The following is a 21,793-nucleotide window of genomic DNA, read 5'->3' as shown; positions in this document are numbered from 1 at the left end:
TTTTTCAAATGTGCATTGAATATTTTATAATAAAATAATTTTGTAACACATATTTAACATTTTATAAATGCCATGAATATAATTTTATAATGACAAAAACATTTGTCAAGTGTTAGGACATGTTTTGACTGTACCTTTTCAAATTATGCATAAAATTCTACATTTTCAAAAAATGTCACGGAAATATTTTTGAAAAGTGTGGTACTTTGTTAACTCTCTTGAACCTCTTTATGAATTGTACGAAACACTTTTCTAAAGTTAAGAACATATTTTTGAAACATGTTTGTTTTTGTATGGTATGAATATATATTTTTAACAATGCATGAACATTTCTTAATAATATCATGAACATTTTCTAAAATGTCACAACATTTTTTTTAAACGGACAGTATTGTCCTAATACAGCAAGAACACAATTTTAACACTCCCTGGATATTATTTTGTATACACAGTGACCATTTGAAAGCGGCATGGTGTAAACGAGGCCCAAGAATCATGGCATGTAACTGATGGATGCACCTGCAGATATTTTGACTGAAATAGCGTAAGGTAACTTAGATATAGGTAGACATATTTGGTTGGGCTTGCCTCATGACCCAACTCATGTATCTATGAACATTATCAACCAATAAAGTCGGGCGAGATTTCTCAAAAAAAAAATGTAACTGATGGATGCACCTGCAGATATTTTGACTGAAATAGCGTAAGGTGGTGGTGCAAATAAAACACTAGCACAAAAAGAAATGATCCGCATTATTAGGCCACGGCCATGCATAATAAGAACGGTCCCAATACCCCTCACAATAACTGAGATATAGGGTCGTCGATGCGACATGTTATCATTCCACTCTGTTTTCTAGTCCATATATATATATATATATTTCAAAAAATAAACATCCCAGAACATCATTCATAGAGTTTGTCGTATTATTTGCGATATTTTTCAGCATTCTCATACTCTATAATTTGTTCTTAGCGGTGGTTCGCGATAATGGTTCAAGCACTGATTTGCAATAGCGGAGCACCACCTGGAAACTTGCAGCGTCAAGCCTGATTGAGACCAATGCATTGCTGTCCAAGTTTCTTCAGGCAACGCTGAAACAGAAGATGTTAATTATCCAATTCCCCCCATACCACCTTGCTTGTTCCGGGTAGCCAGTACACAGAGGTTTTTAATGTGGATCTCTGTTGCGAAGTTTATTGGGTCGAAGTTGCAGGGTGTAAGTTGAGGTGGAAGAAACCAAGTCAGGTAACCGATGGATGCATTCATTTCGGCGGTTTCATTCAACCACATATACACTGCAGATCTCTTGACTGAAAATGGAGTAAGATGGTGGTGCATGTCAAATTCAGGACCGTGGTAGGGACGGCATCGAACTGGCCGCTGTTTTTGTTTCAGCAACTGACAAGTAAGGCCCCTCTTGCAGAAACTTGATTAATCGCATTCAACCAAGTTTATGACTTGGGTTTCTGTTACGACTGCACTTCCAACCTTAATTTGTGTCGGTCAGCCAGGAAGTAACTGCGTTTTCATGGATGGAGTACTTGAAACTTGAGGCCATCTCCAATGGTGTCACTTTCAGTCAACCACTCACTTATGCCCACTTCCCTCCCACTTGGCGCCTAGGCTATAAGAACGATATGATATGAGAGCGGGTTGAGCACCTTGGATATTTGCAAGGCAGGGTGAACTGAAGATGGGTCTCAGCTCAAGCCTAGTGCCGGTGGCATCTGCACTGCTCCTCTTGTGCTGCTTCACTGCTCGTAAGCTACCATCTGCATATTTCCTACCTCAATTTCCGTCTGAAATGCACGATTATCAATCTCGACTCGAGTAGTAGAACTTCCAGACGGTTTGCCTAATCTGCTGCCATGGCAGGGAATGCTGCCGCTAATGGCAATGGCGGCGGTGGTCTGAGGCTGAACTACTACTCCGAGATCTGCCCGAGGGCGGAGCAGATCGTGAAGGAGCAGGTGAGGAGCCTGTACGAGGAGCACGGCAACACGGCCGTGTCGTGGCTCCGGGCCCTCTTCCACGACTGCACCGTCAAGTCCTGCGACGCCTCGCTGCTCCTGGAGACCGACGCCGCCACGGGCCTCGTCTCCGAGCAGGCCTCCCCGAGGAGCTTCGGCATGCGCAACTTCAAGTACGTGGGCGCCATCAAGTCGGCGCTGGAGCGCGAGTGCCCGGGCACCGTCTCCTGCGCGGACCTCCTCGCGCTGGCCGCCCGGGACGGCGCGGCCATGCTGGGCGGGCCGGCCGCGATCCCGATGCGGACGGGGCGGCGGGACGCCATGGAGAGCCAGTACGGCGAGGTGGAGCGGTACATCCCGAACCACAACGACACGGTGTCGGCGGTGCTGGCCCGGTTCGCGGCCATGGGGCTGGACGCGGAGGCCGTGGTGGCGCTGCTGGGCGCGCATTCGGTGGGCCGCGTCCACTGCAACAACCTGGTGGCCAGGCTGTACCCGGCGGTGGACGGCGGCATCGAGCCGGCGTACGGCGCGTACCTGCGGGGCCGGTGCCCGACGGCGGACGCGAGGGAGGACACCCGCGACGTGGCGTACGCGCGCAACGACCGCGCCACGCCCATGGTGCTCGACAACATGTACCACAAGAACCTGCTGAAAGGCCGGGGGCTGCTGCTCGTGGACCAGCGGCTCGCGTCCGACCCGCGCACCGCGCCGTTCGTGAAGAAGATGGCGGCTGATAACGGGTACTTTGGTGAGACGTTCGCGGCGGCGCTGGTGAGGATGTCGGAGAACGGGCCGCTCACCGGCGGGCAGGGGGAGGTCAGGAAGGACTGCAGGTTCGTCAACGCCAAGTAAGGGCTAGTGATCAGTGGTTCCCTCGTGGCAAGACGTGATCGTGTGTGTATGTATGCGCTCGTGGCGTGGGGCGCTAATAATTCAGAAGTGATGAAGGGGCCATGTATCATGTGTGGCTGTGTGCATGCTTGGCTTGCTGTATGAGCATGCATACCTTGCCTCCCTGCTATGCTGATGGGTATGCGTTATCCGAATTCGCTGTAGTATTCAACGTCTGGAACACTGAAAAATCTTTTTTTTTCAAGGATACGTCAAAGCTTGACGTATCGAGATTATAGATAGAAAAAGCCTAGAAAGGCAAAAAGTTTTACAACTTATCCACGGCTAGCATAGCCAAAACTCGACATGCGAATTACTCACTACTGGCCCACTCATCTACTCTAACCGGGAGCGATTTTGCCTCGCGCAGAAGGCCAGCCGCCCTCCAATCTTGCCCTTCCAACTCGATCTTCCTGAGAAGCTCACTCGTGGAAGGAGTGGCTCCATCAAACACGACCTCATTCCTATGCTTTCACAACATCCATGCAACCAGAGCAATTACAGTCCAGGTCTCCTTCCTGAGCTTTGGTTGTGGGTGTACGGAGGACCACCATTCCATCAGACTAGCATCCACGCTTGGTAGCCAGATATGTTTGTCCTAGTGATCAAGGATGGTCAGCCACACTTGCCTCGCAAAGACGCAGCCAAGCAAGATGTGATTGATTGTTTCTGGCGCTTGGTCACAGAATGGACAAGCAGGGGGATGTGGTAGTTGTCGTCGCGCAAGCCTGTCTGCCGTCCAGCACCTCTCCCTAGCTGCCAACCATGCGAACAGCTTGCAGGTCGCCGGCGCCCTCGATCGCCAGATTTGCATGGCTCCATTGGCCTCCTCTCTCCCTGCAAAGAACGCTCGGTAAGCCGATCTTACCGAGAAGCAGCCGTTAGCCTCCCAAGCCCAGACCAGCTTGTCTTCAATATTATCCAGGAGCTGAATGTGTTGGGTCCTGTCTACAAGCTGTAGGAACTCGCTCAGTGCTTGAGGGCACATGTTAGGTGACACGTCTTGCCACCATCCGTCCACCATGGCTTGCTTCACCGTTCTTTTCCGTGCTCTGTGTTGGGGAACGTTGCAGAAAATTAAAATTTTTCCTACGGTTTCACCAAGATCCATCTATGAGTTCATCTAAGCAACGAGTCAAGGGAGTGAGTTTGCATCTACATACCACTTGTAGATCGCGTACGGAAGCGTTAGAGGGAGCGGTGATGATGGAGTCGTACTCGCCGTGATTCAGATCACCGGAGATCCTAGCGCCGAACGGACGGCACCTCCGCGTTCAACACACGTACGGAGCGTGTGACGTCTCCTCCTTCTTGATCCAGCAAAGGGGAAGGAGAGGTTGATGATGATGGCTCCAGCAGCAGCACAACGGCGTGGTGGTGGTGGAACAGCAGCACTCCGGCAGGGCTTCGCCAAGCACGTGACGGAGGAGGAAGAGGTGTAGCAGGGGGAGGGGGCGCCAGGACTTCAGGGTGCGGCTGTCCCTCTCCCCCCTCCCTTTATATAGGCCCCCAGGGGGGGGGGGCGCCGGCCCTGGGAGATTCAATCTCCCAAGGGGGCGGCGGCCAAGGGGGAAGGAGTGCCCCCCAAGGCATGTGGTGCGCCCCCCACCCTAGGGTTTCAACCCTAGGCGCAGCGGGTGGGCCTAGGGGGGCGCACCAGCCCACTATGGGCTGGCTCCCCTCCCACTTCAGCCCATGGGGCCCTCCGGGATGGGTGGCCCCACCCGGTGGACCCCCGGGACCCTTCCGGTGGTCCCGGTACAATACCGGGTGACCCCGAAACTTTCTCGATGGCCGAAATACCACTTCCTATATATAATTCTTTACCTCCGGACCATTCCGAAACTCCTCGTGACGTCCGGGATCTCATCCGGGACTCCGAACAACATTCGGTATACTGCATACTCATATTCATACAACCCTAGCGTCACCGAACCTTAAGTGTGTAGACCCTACGGGTTCGGGAGACACGTAGACATGACCGAGACGGCTCTCGGGCAATAACCAACAGCGGGATCTGGATACCCATGTTGGCTCCCACATGCTCCTCGATGATCTCATCGGATGAACCACGATGTCGAGGATTCGAACAACCCTGTATACAATTCCCTTTGTCATTCGGTACGTTACATGCCCGAGACTCGATCGTCGGTATCCCAATACCTCGTTCAGTCTTGTTACCGGCAAGTCACTTTACTCGTACCGTAATGCATGATCCCGTGACCAAACACTTGGTCACTTTGAGCTCATTGTGATGATGCATTACCGAGTGGGCCCAGAGATACCTCTCCGTCATACGAAGTGACAAATCCCAGTCTCGATCCGTGTCAACCCAACAGACACTTTCGGAGATACCTGTAGTGCACCTTTATAGTCACCCAGTTACGTTGTGACGTTTGGTACACCCAAAGCACTCTTACGGTATCCGGGAGTTACACGATCTCATGGTCTAAGGAAGAGATACTTGACATTGGAAAAGCTCTAGCAAAACGAACTACACGATCTTGTGCTATGCTTAGGATTGGGTCTCATCCATCACATCATTCTCCTAATGATGTGATCCCGTTGTCAATGACATCTAATGTCCATAGTCAGGAAACCATGACTATCTGTCGACCAACGAGCTAGTCAACTAGAGGCTCACTAGGGACATGTTATGGTCTATGTATTCACACGTGTATTACGATTTCCGGATAATACAGTTATAGCATGAATAAAAGACAATTATCATGAATAAGGAAATATAATAATAACCCTTTTATTATTGCCTCTAGGGCATATTTCCAACAGTCTCCCACTTGCACTAGAGTCAATAATCTAGTTACATTGTGATGAATCGAACACCCATAGATTTCTGGTGTTGATCATGTTTTTGCTCGTGAGAGAGGTTTAGTCAACGGATCTGCGACATTCAGATTCATATGTACTTTGCAAATATCTATGTCTCCATCTTGAACATTTTTGCGGATGGAGTTGAAACGACACTTGATGTGCCTGGTCTTCTTGTGAAACCTTGGCTCCTTGGCAAGGGCAATAGCTCCAGTGTTGTCACAGAAGAGTTTGATCGGCCCTGACGCATTGGGTATGACTCCTAGGTCGGTGATGAACTCCTTCACCCAAATAGCTTCATGCGCTGCCTCCGAGGCTGCCATGTACTCCGCTTCACATGTAGATCCCGCCACGACGCTCTGCTTGCAGCTGCACCAGCTTATTGCTCCACCATTCAACATATACACGTATCCGGTTTGTGACTTAGAGTCATCCAGATCTGTGTCGAAGCTAGCGTCGACGTAACCCTTTACGACGAGCTCTTCGTCACCTTCATAAACGAGAAACATGTCCTTTGTCCTTTTCAGGTACTTCAGGATATTCTTGACCGCTGTCCAGTGTTCCTTGCCGGGATTACTTTGGTACCTTCCTACCAAACTTACGGCAAGGTTTACATCAGGTCTGGTACACAGCATGGCATACATAATAGATCCTATGGCTGAGGCATAGGGGATGACGCTCATCTCTTCTTTATCTTTTGCCGTGGTCGGGAATTGAGCCGAGCTCAATCTCACACCTTGCAGTACAGGAAAGAACCCTTTCTTGGACTGATCCATTTTGAACTTCTTCAAAATTTTATCAAGGTATGTGCTTTGTGAAAGACCTATGAGGCGTCTTGATCTATCCCTATAGATCTTGATGCCTAATATGTAAGCAGCTTCTCCAAGATCCTTCATTGAAAAACACTTATTCAAGTAGCCTTAATACTGTCCAAGAATTCTATATTATTTCCCATCAAAAGTATGTCATCTACATATAATATGAGAAATGCTACAGAGCTCCCACTCACTTTCTTGTAAACGCAGGCTTCTCCATAAGTCTGCATAAACCCAAACGCTTTGATCATCTCATCAAAGCGAATGTTCCAACTCCGAGATGCTTGCACCAGCCCATAAATGGATCGCTGGAGCTTGCATACTTTGTCAGTGTTCTTAGGATCGACAAAACCTTCCGGCTGCATCATATACAGTTCTTCCTTAAGATGCCCGTTAAGGAATGCCGTTTTGACGTCCATCTGCCATATCTCATAATCATAGTATGCGGCAATTGCTAACATGATTCGGACGGACTTAAGCTTCGCTACGGGAGAGAAAGTCTCATCGTAGTCAATCCCTTGAACTTGCCGATAACCCTTAGCGACAAGTCGAGCTTTATAGATGGTGACATTACCATCCGCGTCCGTCTTCTTCTTAAAGATCCATTTGTTTTCTATTGCTCGCCGATCATCGGGCAAGTCAGTCAAAGTCCATACTTTGTTTTCATACATGGATTCTATCTCGGATTTCATGGCTTCTAGCCATTTGTTGGAATCTGGGCCCGCCATTGCTTCTTCATAGTTCGAAGGTTCACCGTTGTCCAACAACATGATTTCCAGGACAGGGTTGCCGTACCACTCTGGTGCGGAACGTGTCCTTGTGGACCTATGTAGTTCAGTAGTAACTTGATCAGAAGTACCTTGATCATCATCATTATTTTCCTCTTCAGTTGGTGTAGGCATCACAGGAACATTTTCCTGAGCTGCACTACTATCCCGTTCAAGAGGTAGTACTTCATCGAGTTCTACTTTCCTCCCACGTACTTCTTTTGAGAGAAACTCTTTTTCCAGAAAGGATCCGTTCTTGGCAACAAAGATCTTGCCCTCGGATCATAAGTAGAAGGTATACCCAATGGTTTCCTTAGGGTATCCTATGAAGACGCATTTTTCCGACTTGGGTTCGAGCTTTTCAGGTTGAAGTTTCTTGACATAAGCATCGCATCCCCAAACTTTTAGAAACGACAGCTTAGGTTTCTTCCCAAACCATAATTCATACGGTGTCGTCTCAACGGATTTAGACGGTGCCCTATTTAAAGTGAATGTAGCTATCTCTAGAGCGTATCCCCAAAATGATAGCGGTAAATCGGTAAGAGACATCATAGACCGCACCATATCCAATAGAGTGCGATTACGACGTTCGGACACACCGTTACGCTGAGGTGTTCCAGGCGGCGTGAGTTGTGAAACGATTCCACATTTTTTTAAGTGTGTACCAAATTCGTGACTTAAATATTCTCCTCCACGATCCGATCGTAAGAATTTTATCTTTCGGTCACGTTGATTCTCTACCTCATTCTGAAATTCCTTGAACTTTTCAAAGGTCTCAGACTTGTGTTTCATCAAGTAGACATACCCATATCTACTCAAGTCATCAGTGAGAGTGAGAACATAACGATATCCTCCGCGAGCCTCAATGCTCATTGGACCGCACACATCGGTATGTATGATTTCCAACAAGTTGGTTGCTCGCTCCATTGTTCCGGAGAACGGAGTCTTGGTCATCTTGCCCATGAGGCATGGTTCGCATGTGTCAAATGATTCATAATCGAGAGACTCCAAAAGTCCATCAGAATGGAGCTTCTTCATGCGCTTGACACCAATGTGACCAAGGCGGCAGTGCCACAAGTATGTGGGACTATCGTTATCAACTTTACATCTTTTGGTATTCACGCTATGAATATGTGTAACATTACGCTCGAGATTCATTAAGAATAAACCATTGACCATAGGGGCATGACCATAAAACATATCTCTCATATAAATAGAACAACCATTATTCTCGGATTTAAATGAGTAGCCATCTCGTATCAAACGAGATCCAGATACAATGTTCATGCTCAAACTTGGCACCAAATAACAATTATTAAGGTTTATAACTAATCCCGTAGGTAAATGTAGAGGTAGCGTGCCGACGGCGATCACATCGACCTTGGAACCATTCCCGATGCGCATCGTCACCTCGTCCTTCGCCAGTCTCCGCTTATTCCGCAGCTCCTGCTGTGAGTTACAAATATGAGCAACGGCACCGGTATCAAATACCCAGGAGTTACTACGAGTACTGGTAAGGTACACATCAATTACATGTATATCAAATATACCTTTAGTGTTACCGGCCTTCTTATCCGCTAAGTATTTGGGGCAGTTCCGCTTCCAGTGATCCTTCCCCTTGCAATAAAAGCACTCAGTCTCAGGCTTGGGTCCATTCTTTGACTTCTTCCCGGCAACTGGCTTACCGGGCGCGGCAACATCTTTGCCATCCTTCTTGAAGTTCTTCTTACCCTTGCCCTTCTTGAACTTAGTGGTCTTATTGACCATCAACACTTGATATTCTTTCTTGATTTCAACCTCTGCCGACTTCAGCATTGAAAATACTTCAGGAATGGTCTTCACCATCCCCTGCATATTATAGTTCATCACAAAGCTCTTGTAGCTTGGTGGGAGCGACTGAAGGATTCTGTCAATGACCGCCTCATCCGGGAGGTTAATGTCCAGCTGGGACAGGCGGCTGTGCAACCCAGATATTTTGAGTATATGCTCACTGACAGAACTGTTTTCCTCCATCTTACAACTATAGAACTTGTCGGAGACTTCATATCTCTCGATCCGGGCATGAGCTTGGAAAACTAGTTTCAGCTCCTCGAACATCTCATATGCTCCGTGTTGCTCAAAACGCTTTTGGAGCCCCGGTTCTAAGCTATAAAGCATGCCACACTGAACGAGGGAGTAATCATCAGCACGTGTCTGCCAAACGTTCAAATCGTCTTGCAGTGCTGGGAGAGCAGGTGGGTCACCTAACGGTGCTTCAAGGACATATGCTTTCTTGGCAGCTATGAGGATGATCCTAAGGTTCCGGACCCAGTCCGTATAGTTGCTGCCATCATCTTTCAGCTTGGTTTTCTCTAGGAACGCGTTGAAGTTCATGTTGACATGAGCGTTGGCCATTTGATCTACAAGACATATTTTGCAAAGATTTTAGACTAAGGTCATGATAATTAAGTTCATCTAATCAAATTATTTAATGAACTCCCACTCAGATTTGACATCCCCTTAGTCATCTAAGTGTTACACGATCCGAGTCGACTAGGCCGTGTCCGATCATCATGTGAGACGGATTAGTCATCGTCGGTGAACATTCTCATGTTGATCGTATCTTCCATACGACTCGTGTTCGACCTTTCGGTCTCCGTGTTCCGAGGCCATGTCTGTACATGGTAGGCTCGTCAAGTTAACCCTAAGTGTTTTGCATGTGTAAAACTGTCTTACATCCGTTGTATGTGAACGTAAGGATCTATCACGTGGTGCTTCGAAACGACGAACTTTAGCAACGGTGCACAGTTAGGGGAGAACACTTCTTGAAATTGTTGTAAGGGATCATCTTATTTACTACCGTCGTTCTAAGTAAACAAGATGCGTAAAACACAATAAACATCACATGCAATTATATAAAGTAGTGACATGATATGGCCAATATCATATAGCTCCTTTGATCTTCATCTTCGGGGCTCCATGATCATCTTGTCACCGGCATGACACCATGATCTCCATCATCATGATCTCCATCATCGTGTCTTCATGAAGTTGTCACGCCAACGACTACTTCTACTTCTATGACTAACGCGTTTAGCAATAAAGTAAATAGTTTACATGGCGTTCTTCAATGACACGCAGGTCATACAAAAAATAAAGACAACTCCTATGGCTCCTGCCGGTTGTCATACTCATCGACATGCAAGTCGTGATTCCTATTACAAGAACATGATCTCATACATCACAATATATCATTCATCATTCATCACAACTTCTGGCCATATCACATCACATGACAATTGCTGCAAAAACAAGTTAGACGTCCTCTAATTGTTGTTGCATCTTTTACGTGGCTGCAATTGGGTTCTAGCAAGAACGTTTTCTTACCTACGAATAACCACAACGTGATTTTGTCAACTTCTATTTACCCTTCATAAGGACCCTTTTCATCGAATCCGCTCCAACTAAAGTGGGAGAGACAGACACCCGCTAGCCACCTTATGCAACTAGTGCATGTTAGTCGGTGGAACCGGTCTCACGTAAGCGTACGTGTAAGGTTGATCCGGACCGCTTCATCCCACAATACCGCTGAAGCAAGATAAGACTAGTAGCGGCAAGCAAGTTGATAAGATCTACGCCCACAACAAAGTTGTGTTCTACTCGTGCAATAGAGAACTACGTATAGACCTAGCTCATGATGCCACTGTTGGGGAACGTTGCAGAAAATTAAAATTTTTCCTACGGTTTCACCAAGATCCATCTATGAGTTCATCTAAGCAACGAGTCAAGGGAGTGATTTTGCATCTACATACCACTTGTAGATCGCGTACGGAAGCGTTAGAGGGAGCGGTGATGATGGAGTCGTACTCGCCGTGATTCAGATCACCGAAGATCCTAGCGCCGAACGGACGGCACCTCCGCGTTCAACACACGTACGGAGCGTGTGACGTCTCCTCCTTCTTGATCCAGCAAGGGGGAAGGAGAGGTTGATGATGATGGCTCCAGCAGCAGCACAACGGCGTGATGGTGGTGGAACAGCAGCACTCCGGCAGGGCTTCGCCAAGCACGTGACGGAGGAGGAAGAGGTGTAGCAGGGGGAGGGGGCGCCAGGACTTCAGGGTGCGGCTACCCCTCTCCCCCCTCCCTTTATATAGGCCCCCAGGGGGGGGGCGCCGGCCCTGGGAGATTCAATCTCCCAAGGGGGCGGCGGCCAAGGGGGGAGGAGTGCCCCCCAAGGCATGTGGTGCGCCCCCCCACCCTAGGGTTTCAACCCTAGGCGCAGGGGGTGGGCCTAGGGGGGCGCACCAGCCCACTATGGGCTGGCTCCCCTCCCACTTCAGCCCATGGGGCCCTCCGGGATGGGTGGCCCCACCCGGTGGACCCCCGGGACCCTTCCGGTGGTCCCGGTACAATACCGGGTGACCCCGAAACTTTCCCGATGGCCGAAATACCACTTCCTATATATAATTCTTTACCTCCGGACCATTCCGAAACTCCTCGTGACGTCCGGGATCTCATCCGGGACTCCTAACAACATTCAGTATACTGCATACTCATATTCATACAACCCTAGCGTCACCGAACCTTAAGTGTGTAGACCCTACGGGTTCGGGAGACACGTAGACATGACCGAGACGGCTCTCGGGCAATAACCAACAGCGGGATCTGGATACCCATGTTGGCTCCCACATGCTCCTCGATGATCTCATCGGATGAACCACGATGTCGAGGATTCGAACAACACCGTATACAATTCCTTTTGTCATTCGGTACGTTACATGCCCGAGACTCGATCGTCGGTATCCCAATACCTCGTCCAGTCTCGTTACCGGCAAGTCACTTTACTCGTACCGTAATGCATGATCCCGTGACCAAACACTTGGTCATTTTGAGCTCATTGTGATGATGCATTACCGAGTGGGCCCAGAGATACCTCTCCGTCATACGGAGTGAAAAATCCCAGTCTCGATCCATGTCAACCCAACAAACACTTTCGGAGATACCTGTAGTGCACCTTTATAGTCACCCAGTTACCTTGTGACGTTTGGTACACCCAAATCACTCTTATGGTATCCGGGAGTTACACGATCTCATGGTCTAAGGAAGAGATACTTGACATTGGAAAAGCTCTAGCAAAACGAACTACACGATCTTGTGCTATGCTTAGGATTGGGTCTCGTCCATCACATCATTCTTCTAATGATGTGATCCCGTTGTCAATGACATCTAATGTCCATAGTCAGGAAACCATGACTATCTGTCGACCAACGAGCTAGTCAACTAGAGGCTCACTAGGGACATGTTATGGTTTATGTATTCATACATGTATTACGATTTCCGGATAATACAGTTATAGCATGAATAAAAGACAATTATCATTAACAAGGAAATATAATAATAACCCTTTTATTATTGCCTCTAGGGCATATTTCCAACACTCTGCTCCTCACAACCGCGAATAAGTTAGGCATGAGGTCTTCAATCCGCCCGTCCCACAGCCACCAATCTGTCCAGAAGAGCGCGACCTCACCATTTCCTAGCGTGCACTTGGTCGCCGCCTTGTAGATGCTCAAGGAATCCGATGAGACTTGCAGGTTGAACTCAATCCATGATCGATCATGCTCCTTTCTCATCAGCCAAGGCCATCGAGCTCTGAGTGCCGCATTGAGAAGACGCAAATTTGGAATGCCAAGGCCGCCGTATTCCTTAGGCATGCAAACTTGGTCCCACGCCATCTAACAGTGGCCTCCATGTATATCGCGGCGTCCCTTCCACAGAAACCCGCGACAAATCTTGTTCGTTGCTTCAATAGTTTTCACCGGCAGGTCGAGTGCCACCATTGCGTGAATGGGCATAGACGCTAGTGTAGTCTTGACTAGCTCTAGACGCCCAACCCTGAAGAGCATCCTAGCTTGCCATGCAGGAAACCGATCAGCCATTCTATCCACCAAGTACTATAGTTGTGTTGCCGAGATTTTGCGCAAACCCAAAGGTAGCCCCAGGTAGCGGCATGGCCATCCCGAGACTTGGCATCCCAGCTCATCGGCTATCAACTGCACTTGCTCCACCGAACAATGAATAGGGTGCGCGGAGCACTTGGCCATGTTCGTACGAAGCCCTGAAGCCATGCCAAAATCAGCTAGCAGTGTTGCACACGCCCTTAAGCTTTGGAGATCCGGTCTGAGAAATGTAACTGCGTCGTCGACATATATAGAGGTTCTATGACGCAGTCCAGTGGGCGCCAGCAGAGTGAACACACCCGCCGTTGCCGCATGCTGCAGCAAGTGATGGAGGCCCTCCATGAGCAGAACAAATAGCAGGGGAGACATTAAGTCCCCCTGCCGAAGACCTTGCCTGTTATATATAACTTCCCCAGGGATTCCGTTGAGCAGAACTCCCGTTGAGGAGGAGGCAAGAAGGCCGTCCACCCAGGCCATCCACTTGGGGCCAAAACCAAGCTGTTGCAAGACTTCCATCAAGAACGCCTAGTCCATAGTGTCAAATGCTTTGGTGATGTCAAGCTTGAGCATGACCGAGGATGTCCAAAGAAAGTAGCCCGTAATTTTCAAGTCACAAGATGGGATTCGAACAGGGACACCATTGCGGCGGCGGTTGCTCTAACTTGAACCAAAGTCGATTGAATTTTTTTTAGGGAACTCGATTGATTTTTTAGGGGATCAAACTCGATTGATCTCTATCTCACGGGCGAATTCCCAAGGTGGGCTATCGATTCTTCTAGAGGCCAGCAAGCGCTCGTTACACCAACTTTCCGGGCCCAACAGCACGTCGCTCTTTTTTCTCTTCCTTGTGCACGAAAAGAGGAAGGGAAAAGATTTCCGTCATCCGGCCGATTACAGCGCAGCGTCCACCGCCTCCCACACGTGCCACGCGTCTCATGTGGGCTGAGGCTATCACCGCTTAGAACTACTGGTTCCTTTATTTAGTCATTCATCTTCTACACCTAGCTTGAATCCTGATGCACATGTGCCACTTTATCCAAGCATTGACCTCGTCCTTGACATGGCAGGTGGCCGGTGCAGCGGCCTGCTACCAGGCGTAGATGCTGGAAGCCGCCTCCCGCGGTGCTGTGAATTGGCCGTGCGTGCGCTTGAAGCTGCCGAACTGCACCGCTCACATCTGCTCCCTCCGTAAACTAATGTAAGAGTGTTTAGAATACTAAAGTAGTAATCTAAACGCTTTTATATTAGTTTACAGAGGGAGTACAAGGCATGCCGCCCTGTCCGCCGTCGTTCGTCGTTGTTCCATGTCGCTGACGTCCTGGAGGAGCACCGGCGTCCATAGGTGCGGCCTCCCTGGGCTGAGATGCAACAACAGATCCTGTAATATGATTCTTGTTACAAAAAATTTCCGCAACATGATCTCTACTGCAAAAAATTCTACGGACGTTTCTGCAGCATGACCTCTATTCAAAATATTATATAGACATTTCCGCAACATGGTCTATGTTGCAAAAGAAAAAATCTGCAACATGATCTTTTTTGTAAAAACAATCTGCAGCATGACCTTTGTTGGAGATGTTTCTGCAACATTATCCCTGTTGCAATAGTTGAGGGTGCAATCCGATGACGCCAGATCTAACGGCTCGCGGCCCGGCCGATCTTTTAAAAAGATCAGCCGGCGGACGCGTAGCAGCCCCCGAAGAGGAAGCGGTTGTTCTAAAACAGAGAAAGAAGAAGGAGCGGTTCCAAGAAAAGAGCACTCCAGTCCCACGAGCGAGAGCGGGAGCCAGGCGCCAACCGCCAATGACCTGCCGCCGTCGCCGACGCCGCGGCTCGCTACCGGCGCCTCCGCCGCCGCTCGAGGATGACGATATCCTCCGCGAGGTCCTGCTCCGCATCCCGCCGCAGCCCTCCTCCCTTCCCCGCGCCTCCGCCGTCTGCAAGCGGTGGCGCTGCGCCGCCGTCGACCCCAAGTTCACCGCCCGCTTCCGCGCCCACCACGGGAAGCCGCCCCTCCTCGGCTTCTTCCAGTGCCGTGATGACGACATCGTGTTCGCCCCCGTCCTGGCCGCTCCCGACCGCGTCCCTCCCGAGCGCTTGGACCTGCGAATCCGCGTCGCCGACTCTGAGGCCCATCTCCTCGGGTGCCGCCACGACCGCGTCCTCGTCTTCGACGTGTCGCGGGCAGAGGTCCTCATGTGCGATCCCATCACGGGCGAGCAGCGCCGCGTGGCCATCCCGCCGGAGTTCAAGACGGGCCACATCAACGGGGCGGTGCTCTGCGCCGACCGCGGCCAGGGACACGTGCACGGCGGCTGTCGCTCCAGCCCGTTCAAGGTGGTCTTGGTGTTCATGCGCAGCCCCGATCATCGGCCCCTCGCCTGCTTCTACTCCTCCGAGACCGACACATGGGGCCATCTCATCCCGACAGAGGCTCCACACCCAGGTTCGGCTTGTTGCGGTGGTGCTCAGAGCATCCTCATTGGCAATGTTCTTTACTGGCCGAGTAAATAGCATAAAACTACTACTTTACAGGCTAAGGTTCCAAAAAAACTACTAAATATTTTTTTTCTCTGATAACTACCAAGTCAGAGGTCGGCTGTTTCAAAAAACTCTAATCGTCCAGTGCTTTACCGTTGATCGTGATTATGACAGCTAGGGCCCACATGTAAGACAACGGATTGTCTAACCGTTTGTTTGACCGTTAGCTGACATGTGGGGCCCATATGTCAGTGTCTCTTTATCATAATTTAATAAAAAATATCAATAAAGCAATTGGGTCCCTGTAAAATTTGAAAAAAGCAATCGGGTCCCTGCAAAGTTAAAGAAAAAGCAACGGGTCCCTCCCGTGCTCAAGCTCGAGAGGAGCTGCGCCACCGCAGACTTCCCTCACGCGCTCGTCGACGTGCAGCAAGGGCCGCCGCTGAGCTCCTTCGGTCGCTGCCTCCTCCTGCCGGCAAGCTGCACCTCGAGCCGCGTGAAGTCCCAGCCATGCGGCCTCTCTCTCTCCTCCCTCTTCCTTGGCGCGGCGGCCCGAGCCCGAGCCCCTGGCCATGGCGCTCGGCTCGCTGCAGCGCGTGCTCTGGGCGCGTCGGCCTGAACCCTGGCCATGGCACGCGCGGCCGTTGCTCCTTGCTCCTAGGCGCAGCTCCCGGCACTCCTGAGCGCGGTAGCCCGTGCTCCTGGGCGCGTCTTGCGGTGGCCCCTACTCGGGGCGCGGCTCGCGGCGGGCGCGGCCGTCGGTGAGTGGTGGAGGTGGTCGTCGATGAGTGGTGGAGGTGGCCGTCGATGAGTGGTGGAGGTAGCCATCGGTGAGTGGCGGAGGACCTGGAGGAGCTGCAGCTCGGGAAGGAGGAGAGAAGAAAAAGACAGGAGGAGAGAAGAAAAGGTAGGAGGAAGAAGAAACATCTTCCATATGGGTCCCACAGTAAGCTAACGGTCAAACAAAACGGTCAACAAACGGATTGTTTAGGAGCGGGCCCGACCTGTCATAAACCGGTTTAAAATGTTAGCAACGTCAAATTTCGGTTTTTTGAAACAGCCGACCCCTGAGTTGGTAGTTATCAGAAGAAAAAAAATATTCGGTAGTTTTTTGGAATCTTAGCCTGTAAAGTAGTAGTTTTATGCTATTTACGGCATACTTCAGTTTGATTTGGATAGGCAGAGTCTAGATGTGATCGAGGCGCCTCTAGGTATGAATGTTCCCCGCAACCATGATATCGTCCAGGCAGAGGATGGCACTCTTGGTCTCACCATATTGTCTCAGCCATAACATTCAAATGTGGCAGCGGAAGGTCAATTGTCAAGGTGTTGCCACATGGGTGCTATGGAAGACCACTGAAATGCATGGCATTCTTGGTCTCTCTCCTCCGACTGAGGTAGTGAAAAGGGGGGCAGAACTGATACTTGGATACGATCAGGATGTTAATGAAATGTTATTACATCTGGACGGCACTGTCTATATTGTTCAACTGAAGTCGATGCAATCAAGAAAACTTTGGGAAAGCGATCATGTTACCGCTTGTAATTCCTTCAACAGTCTCTACACGCCAGGTGATTGTTCATCTTTAGTCCTCATATTGTAGGAGTAACCTAATCTTGTTATGTCTTGTACATGGTTGCTTGAATATCTTTGTTTCAGTTTGTAGATGTTCAATTGTTCACTAACAACTTAAACTTAGCTACAGATTGTCCCTTTCCTAGATAGATGAACTTATAGCTGTACTGTTGCTTAAAATGTATGTTATCGGTCAATATAGACAAGCTTATGGCCTTTTTTGTGTCATTATATGATGTAGTTGTCATCAACCTTGGGAGATAGTAAATCAAATATCAAGTGAGTAATAATGTAAAAGCAAATGTCAAATGATCAACACCTTTTTTCCCCGAAGTTGTTTTCTCTAACCAGGCTTCATTTATTTAAATCTCAATATTCAAGATCACTTCTGGTGGTAGTGTTGCATTTTTGCATGTATTTATTTATTTTGTCTTGTTGACATGATGAGAGATGAGTTTGCATGAGATAAATCTTAGAGACCATGTCTTACAACATTCTAATTCCCCACCCCAATAAACTAGAGTGTCAGAATGCACCAAAGATTTATTTTGTGTTGCAGGTATTTCTATGAGATATAACCAGGAATAGGATATTTGATATCTACTCCCTCCATTCCTAAATATAAGACGTTTTGGCAGTTGCCAAAACGTCTTATATTTAGGAACAGAGGGAGTATTACTTAGCTCTTCCTTGTGTTGCCGAGCTGGTCCTGAATTTGTATTCATTTGTTTATACACTATGTTACAGTAGGTTCTACTATTACGTTCTGCCTATGTGTATCTGGTTAGTAACAGATGGGCAATTTGGTTTTCTCTAGGTGAATGAAGGGCTGCTGCAGTTCTCATTGAGCTTGTCACATCATATCAATGTGGTCGGCGGTATTTACATGTTACCTGAAAAAGGCCTTAGTCGGTGTGTGCCTTAGTATAGCCTTAAGCCAGTTGTATGTTTATATTTATGTTTTGCTAGTTTCTTGCTTGTCCAAGTATTTGGCAGATATGTAAGATGCCTAACTATTTGTGTCTTGACTATACTTTACAAGTTCTCTTTTGTCAAGTATTTCTGTTTTCATCTTACGTTGTGTGTGAAGTATCTCTATTTGAATTTCTAACCCGTAACTTGTGCTGCATGAAGCATTCTGCCAACACACACACTCATGTTGCCGTCATGTTTCTTTCTTAACGGTTTATTAACGTCTGGGGGTAAAAGAAAAGCTGAACATGTACTCCTTCTGATCCTTGAGCTGGACGATGCCATTTGGAGAAGGAGCTGCACGTTGGGTACATATTCCTACAGTTTCAGACTGGTGAACATAGCAAACTGATGAAGTTTGTGGCTCCAAAACTGCGCAAGCTTCTCTCCAAAAAACAACAGCAGCAGCAAAACCACAAGATTATAGACGTGATTTGACCGCCATTTCTTCACTGATCTGGCCATGTAAAGTGCTAGGATGGGTACCACATCCATAAAAAAAAGGGTTTAGGGTTTAGGGTTTAGATTTAATAAGAAATCACAGCTTAATAAAAAAAAAGGGGAGGGGGGGGGGGACGTTTAATAAGAAATCTCAGCTTAACTAGTTTGAACAAGTGAACAATGAAGCAAATGTTTCCAGGTTGTAGAAGTAAGGAAATATTAGCGAGAATGATGGATTATCCCGAACTACCACGAAGTTAAACTAAATACCTTTCAGATTGTGTGTTCATTTATTTTGAGAGTAAATTAGGACTAGTTTGGTGGCCGGCAGAAAGCTGCACTTTCAGATTTTGAGTGTGCATTTGAGAGTAAATTAGGATTAGTTTGGACAGTGGTTCTATTTCATAAGGAATTGCAGTGTGCAACAGAGCGTACTAGCTATGGTAGTGTACTTTAGCTCGCAAATGTGTGCTGTTGGTGCTTGGGGTGACTAGAGAGTTTGAGCGTATAGACTGAATATATTTCACCAAAGACCTGCTTACTGAATATATTTCAAGACAGTTTGGGTTGAGAGGTAACAATAATGAAAATAGATTAAAGAATTAAAATGCACAATAATTGCCTACTTATATTTTTTGTATTTTTTGATGGAAAAATTTACATATAAAAACTAAACAGGAACTAAAAAATAAAAAAACATGTGAAGGAAGTGCAGAAAGATCCACGGACTAGGTGTATGTATATGAGTACTAGCTAATATTAGAACGCATCATTTTCTGCCCGATGGTCTGTTCATGCCCGCACTAAGCAGTAGGTCTACCTGTAATTTATTTTAGCGATTTCTCTCTCTGTCATGTTGACATACGAGACCTATATTTCTAATTCGAATAAAACATGAATCACTCGCCCACTGACAAGTGGGCCAGCCGCCAGCTCGCATTTCACGCGGACAGTCCATACGGCCGCATACAGCCAGAGGCACCATATATGCACGGGAGGACAAGTTATAACACCACTTTTATGTACTCCCTCCGTAAACTAATATAAAAGCGTTTAAATCACTACTTTAGTGATCTAAACGCTCTTATATTAGTTTATAGAGGGAGTATTGTGCAAATTTAGGTATCAAACTGACCGTGATGGATAAGTTAAGGCACCAGTGATGTATTTAACTCAAAACTAAATCTACTCCTTGCCGCCGTCGCCCATTGGCCTCAGAGGTCTTCAGTTTTGTTTGTGCCACTCAAAATTCAGCAGAGAAATTAAGTGCCGCTTTTCAGGTAAAAGTGTACATGGGAAACGGTTGGCGGATGGACTTCAAGCAGACACACTTTGACCAATATTCTCCTCAAGATTTGAATGAAAACTAATTTGGCACATCAATAGCTCGATGAAATCGGAAACAAGAACCCAAAGCCAGTAAGCATCTCTGAAACATCAAACTGAATGCTGACAGACAGCTTACAACTATGAACTGCATTTGTAAAGCTCTAAAGGAGCATCCTTTGGCTGAAAAAGGTCAGGATTGCCGGCGTTCCGGCAGACTCCCTGATGAAGAAACAGCAGATGAACAACCAAAGTTTATAAATATAAATATAAAAAATTCCATAGCCAAAAAAATTTGAATTTAGGGTATTGTAGGGCTTTACCCTCGCCCGAAGGAGAGGGAGCCCTTTCAGAAATTCTCAGTGGCCCTCCACGGAGGGAGAGCCAAAGAGGGGGTTTGGAAATAGTTTTCAACCAGCAATTGACGCGCCTCGGTATTACCTCACTAGCTGCGTCATTGCCCCAAGCGCAAAGATGCCTCTCAATGTGCGCGCCCCCCTCCCTATTATAGCCGCGGTCTAACACCCAGCCCCTCGTAGCTTAGCCGAGGTGGGACTAATAACGTTCTCAGTCGCCCGGTTTCTCTCACGTCGGTTCAGCATCGACCAGGCCTTTTCTTTCCCACGCTGCATCACTGAAGCTGTCCTGATGTATCACTGAAGCTGTGGGAGGCATTTACATTTACCGGGCTGTTGGGGAGGAAATGTTAACTGGCAGCAGAGGATTCCATTCCTGGGTCACTTCCGTCGTGGTCTCTGCGGCGGAGCTGCTGGTCTCTGCGGTTTGGTTCTGGGCTTCTGGCCGCTCTGCGCCTCGGGGGTGCCGGGCAGCGATATCAGTTAAGCTCTCAAGGCCCCGCGTATAGTTGCAGTTCAGTTTGCTGAACTGAAATATTTCTGTAAACGGCATTCCACTATCTCTTTCTTGAAAAACAAATGATAGATTCTACTGTACATTGGGTAATCGAGGTCTGTCCATCGGTCTCTAGAGATACTTAAATCCTGATCAACAAAGATGCAGTTTTAGATATTACCCTGCTTTTCCTGGGGATATTCAGTTTGAATCGTTTTTATGATTGTTGGTAGCTCTGAAATTGAAAGTTGTTCCTAGTATTCAAGTTGTTTTCCATATTTTCTACGAGTTAATCTGAATATGGGAGTTGCTACTCTGCTTCCAACACTGGACAAGTTAATCTACAAGAAAATCATACATTTTTACCTTCTGGCAACAACAAAAAGCATACTGTACATTAATCTATGGGACGTGCTACACGTCCGCCTGAGCGGCCGTTAGATCTGGCTACATCTAGCGGCCCTGTCTCCTCGTCACTATTGCAACAAAGACGGTGTTACAGAACCCTTTGCAAGAAAGCTTGTGTTGTGGAAATATTTGCAATTTTTTTTTTGAAACATAGGTTATGTTGCAGATATTTTTTTTTCGTCTTCACTTTTTTGCAACATAGGCGCTGTTGCGGAAGGAACTTTTGCAACACAGATGATGTTGCAGAAATTTTTGCAACAGAGATGATGGTGTAAAAACATGGTCGTCGTTGACTCTGGGATATTCTCGAAAGTTAAGAACATATCTTTGAAATGCGTGAACATTTGTTTTTGGATGCCATGACCATTTTTTCAACATTGCACAATCATTTCTTAATAATATCATGAACATTTTTTAAAATGTCACAACAGTTTTAAAAAAAAATGGACAACATTTTCTAATACCGCAAGAAAAAAAATAGCACTCCCCAGATATTAATTTTTATACACAGTGAACATT

General features: G+C 47.6%; 1 protein-coding gene and 1 pseudogene across 1 annotated transcript; one reads left to right on the top strand and one right to left on the bottom strand.

Annotated features, from left to right (window-relative positions):
* The first annotated feature begins 1,640 nt into the window (after positions 1-1,640).
* LOC119367167 (peroxidase 21-like) lies at positions 1,641-2,933 on the top strand. Its single transcript, XM_037632765.1, has 2 exons — positions 1,641-1,764; positions 1,880-2,933. The coding sequence occupies exons 1-2, from the start codon at positions 1,698-1,700 to the stop codon at positions 2,827-2,829; spliced, it is 1,017 nt and encodes a 338-aa protein (XP_037488662.1). The 5' UTR covers positions 1,641-1,697; the 3' UTR covers positions 2,830-2,933.
* A 17,396-nt stretch (positions 2,934-20,329) lies between these two features.
* LOC119266141 lies at positions 20,330-20,490 on the bottom strand (annotated as a pseudogene).
* Positions 20,491-21,793: the final 1,303 nt, after the last annotated feature.

Source organism: Triticum dicoccoides, chromosome 2B (genome assembly GCF_002162155.2).
Source record: "Triticum dicoccoides isolate Atlit2015 ecotype Zavitan chromosome 2B, WEW_v2.0, whole genome shotgun sequence".
NCBI classification, from domain to species: domain Eukaryota; kingdom Viridiplantae; phylum Streptophyta; class Magnoliopsida; order Poales; family Poaceae; genus Triticum; species Triticum dicoccoides.
This window is presented reverse-complemented; position numbering and strand designations above follow the sequence as displayed.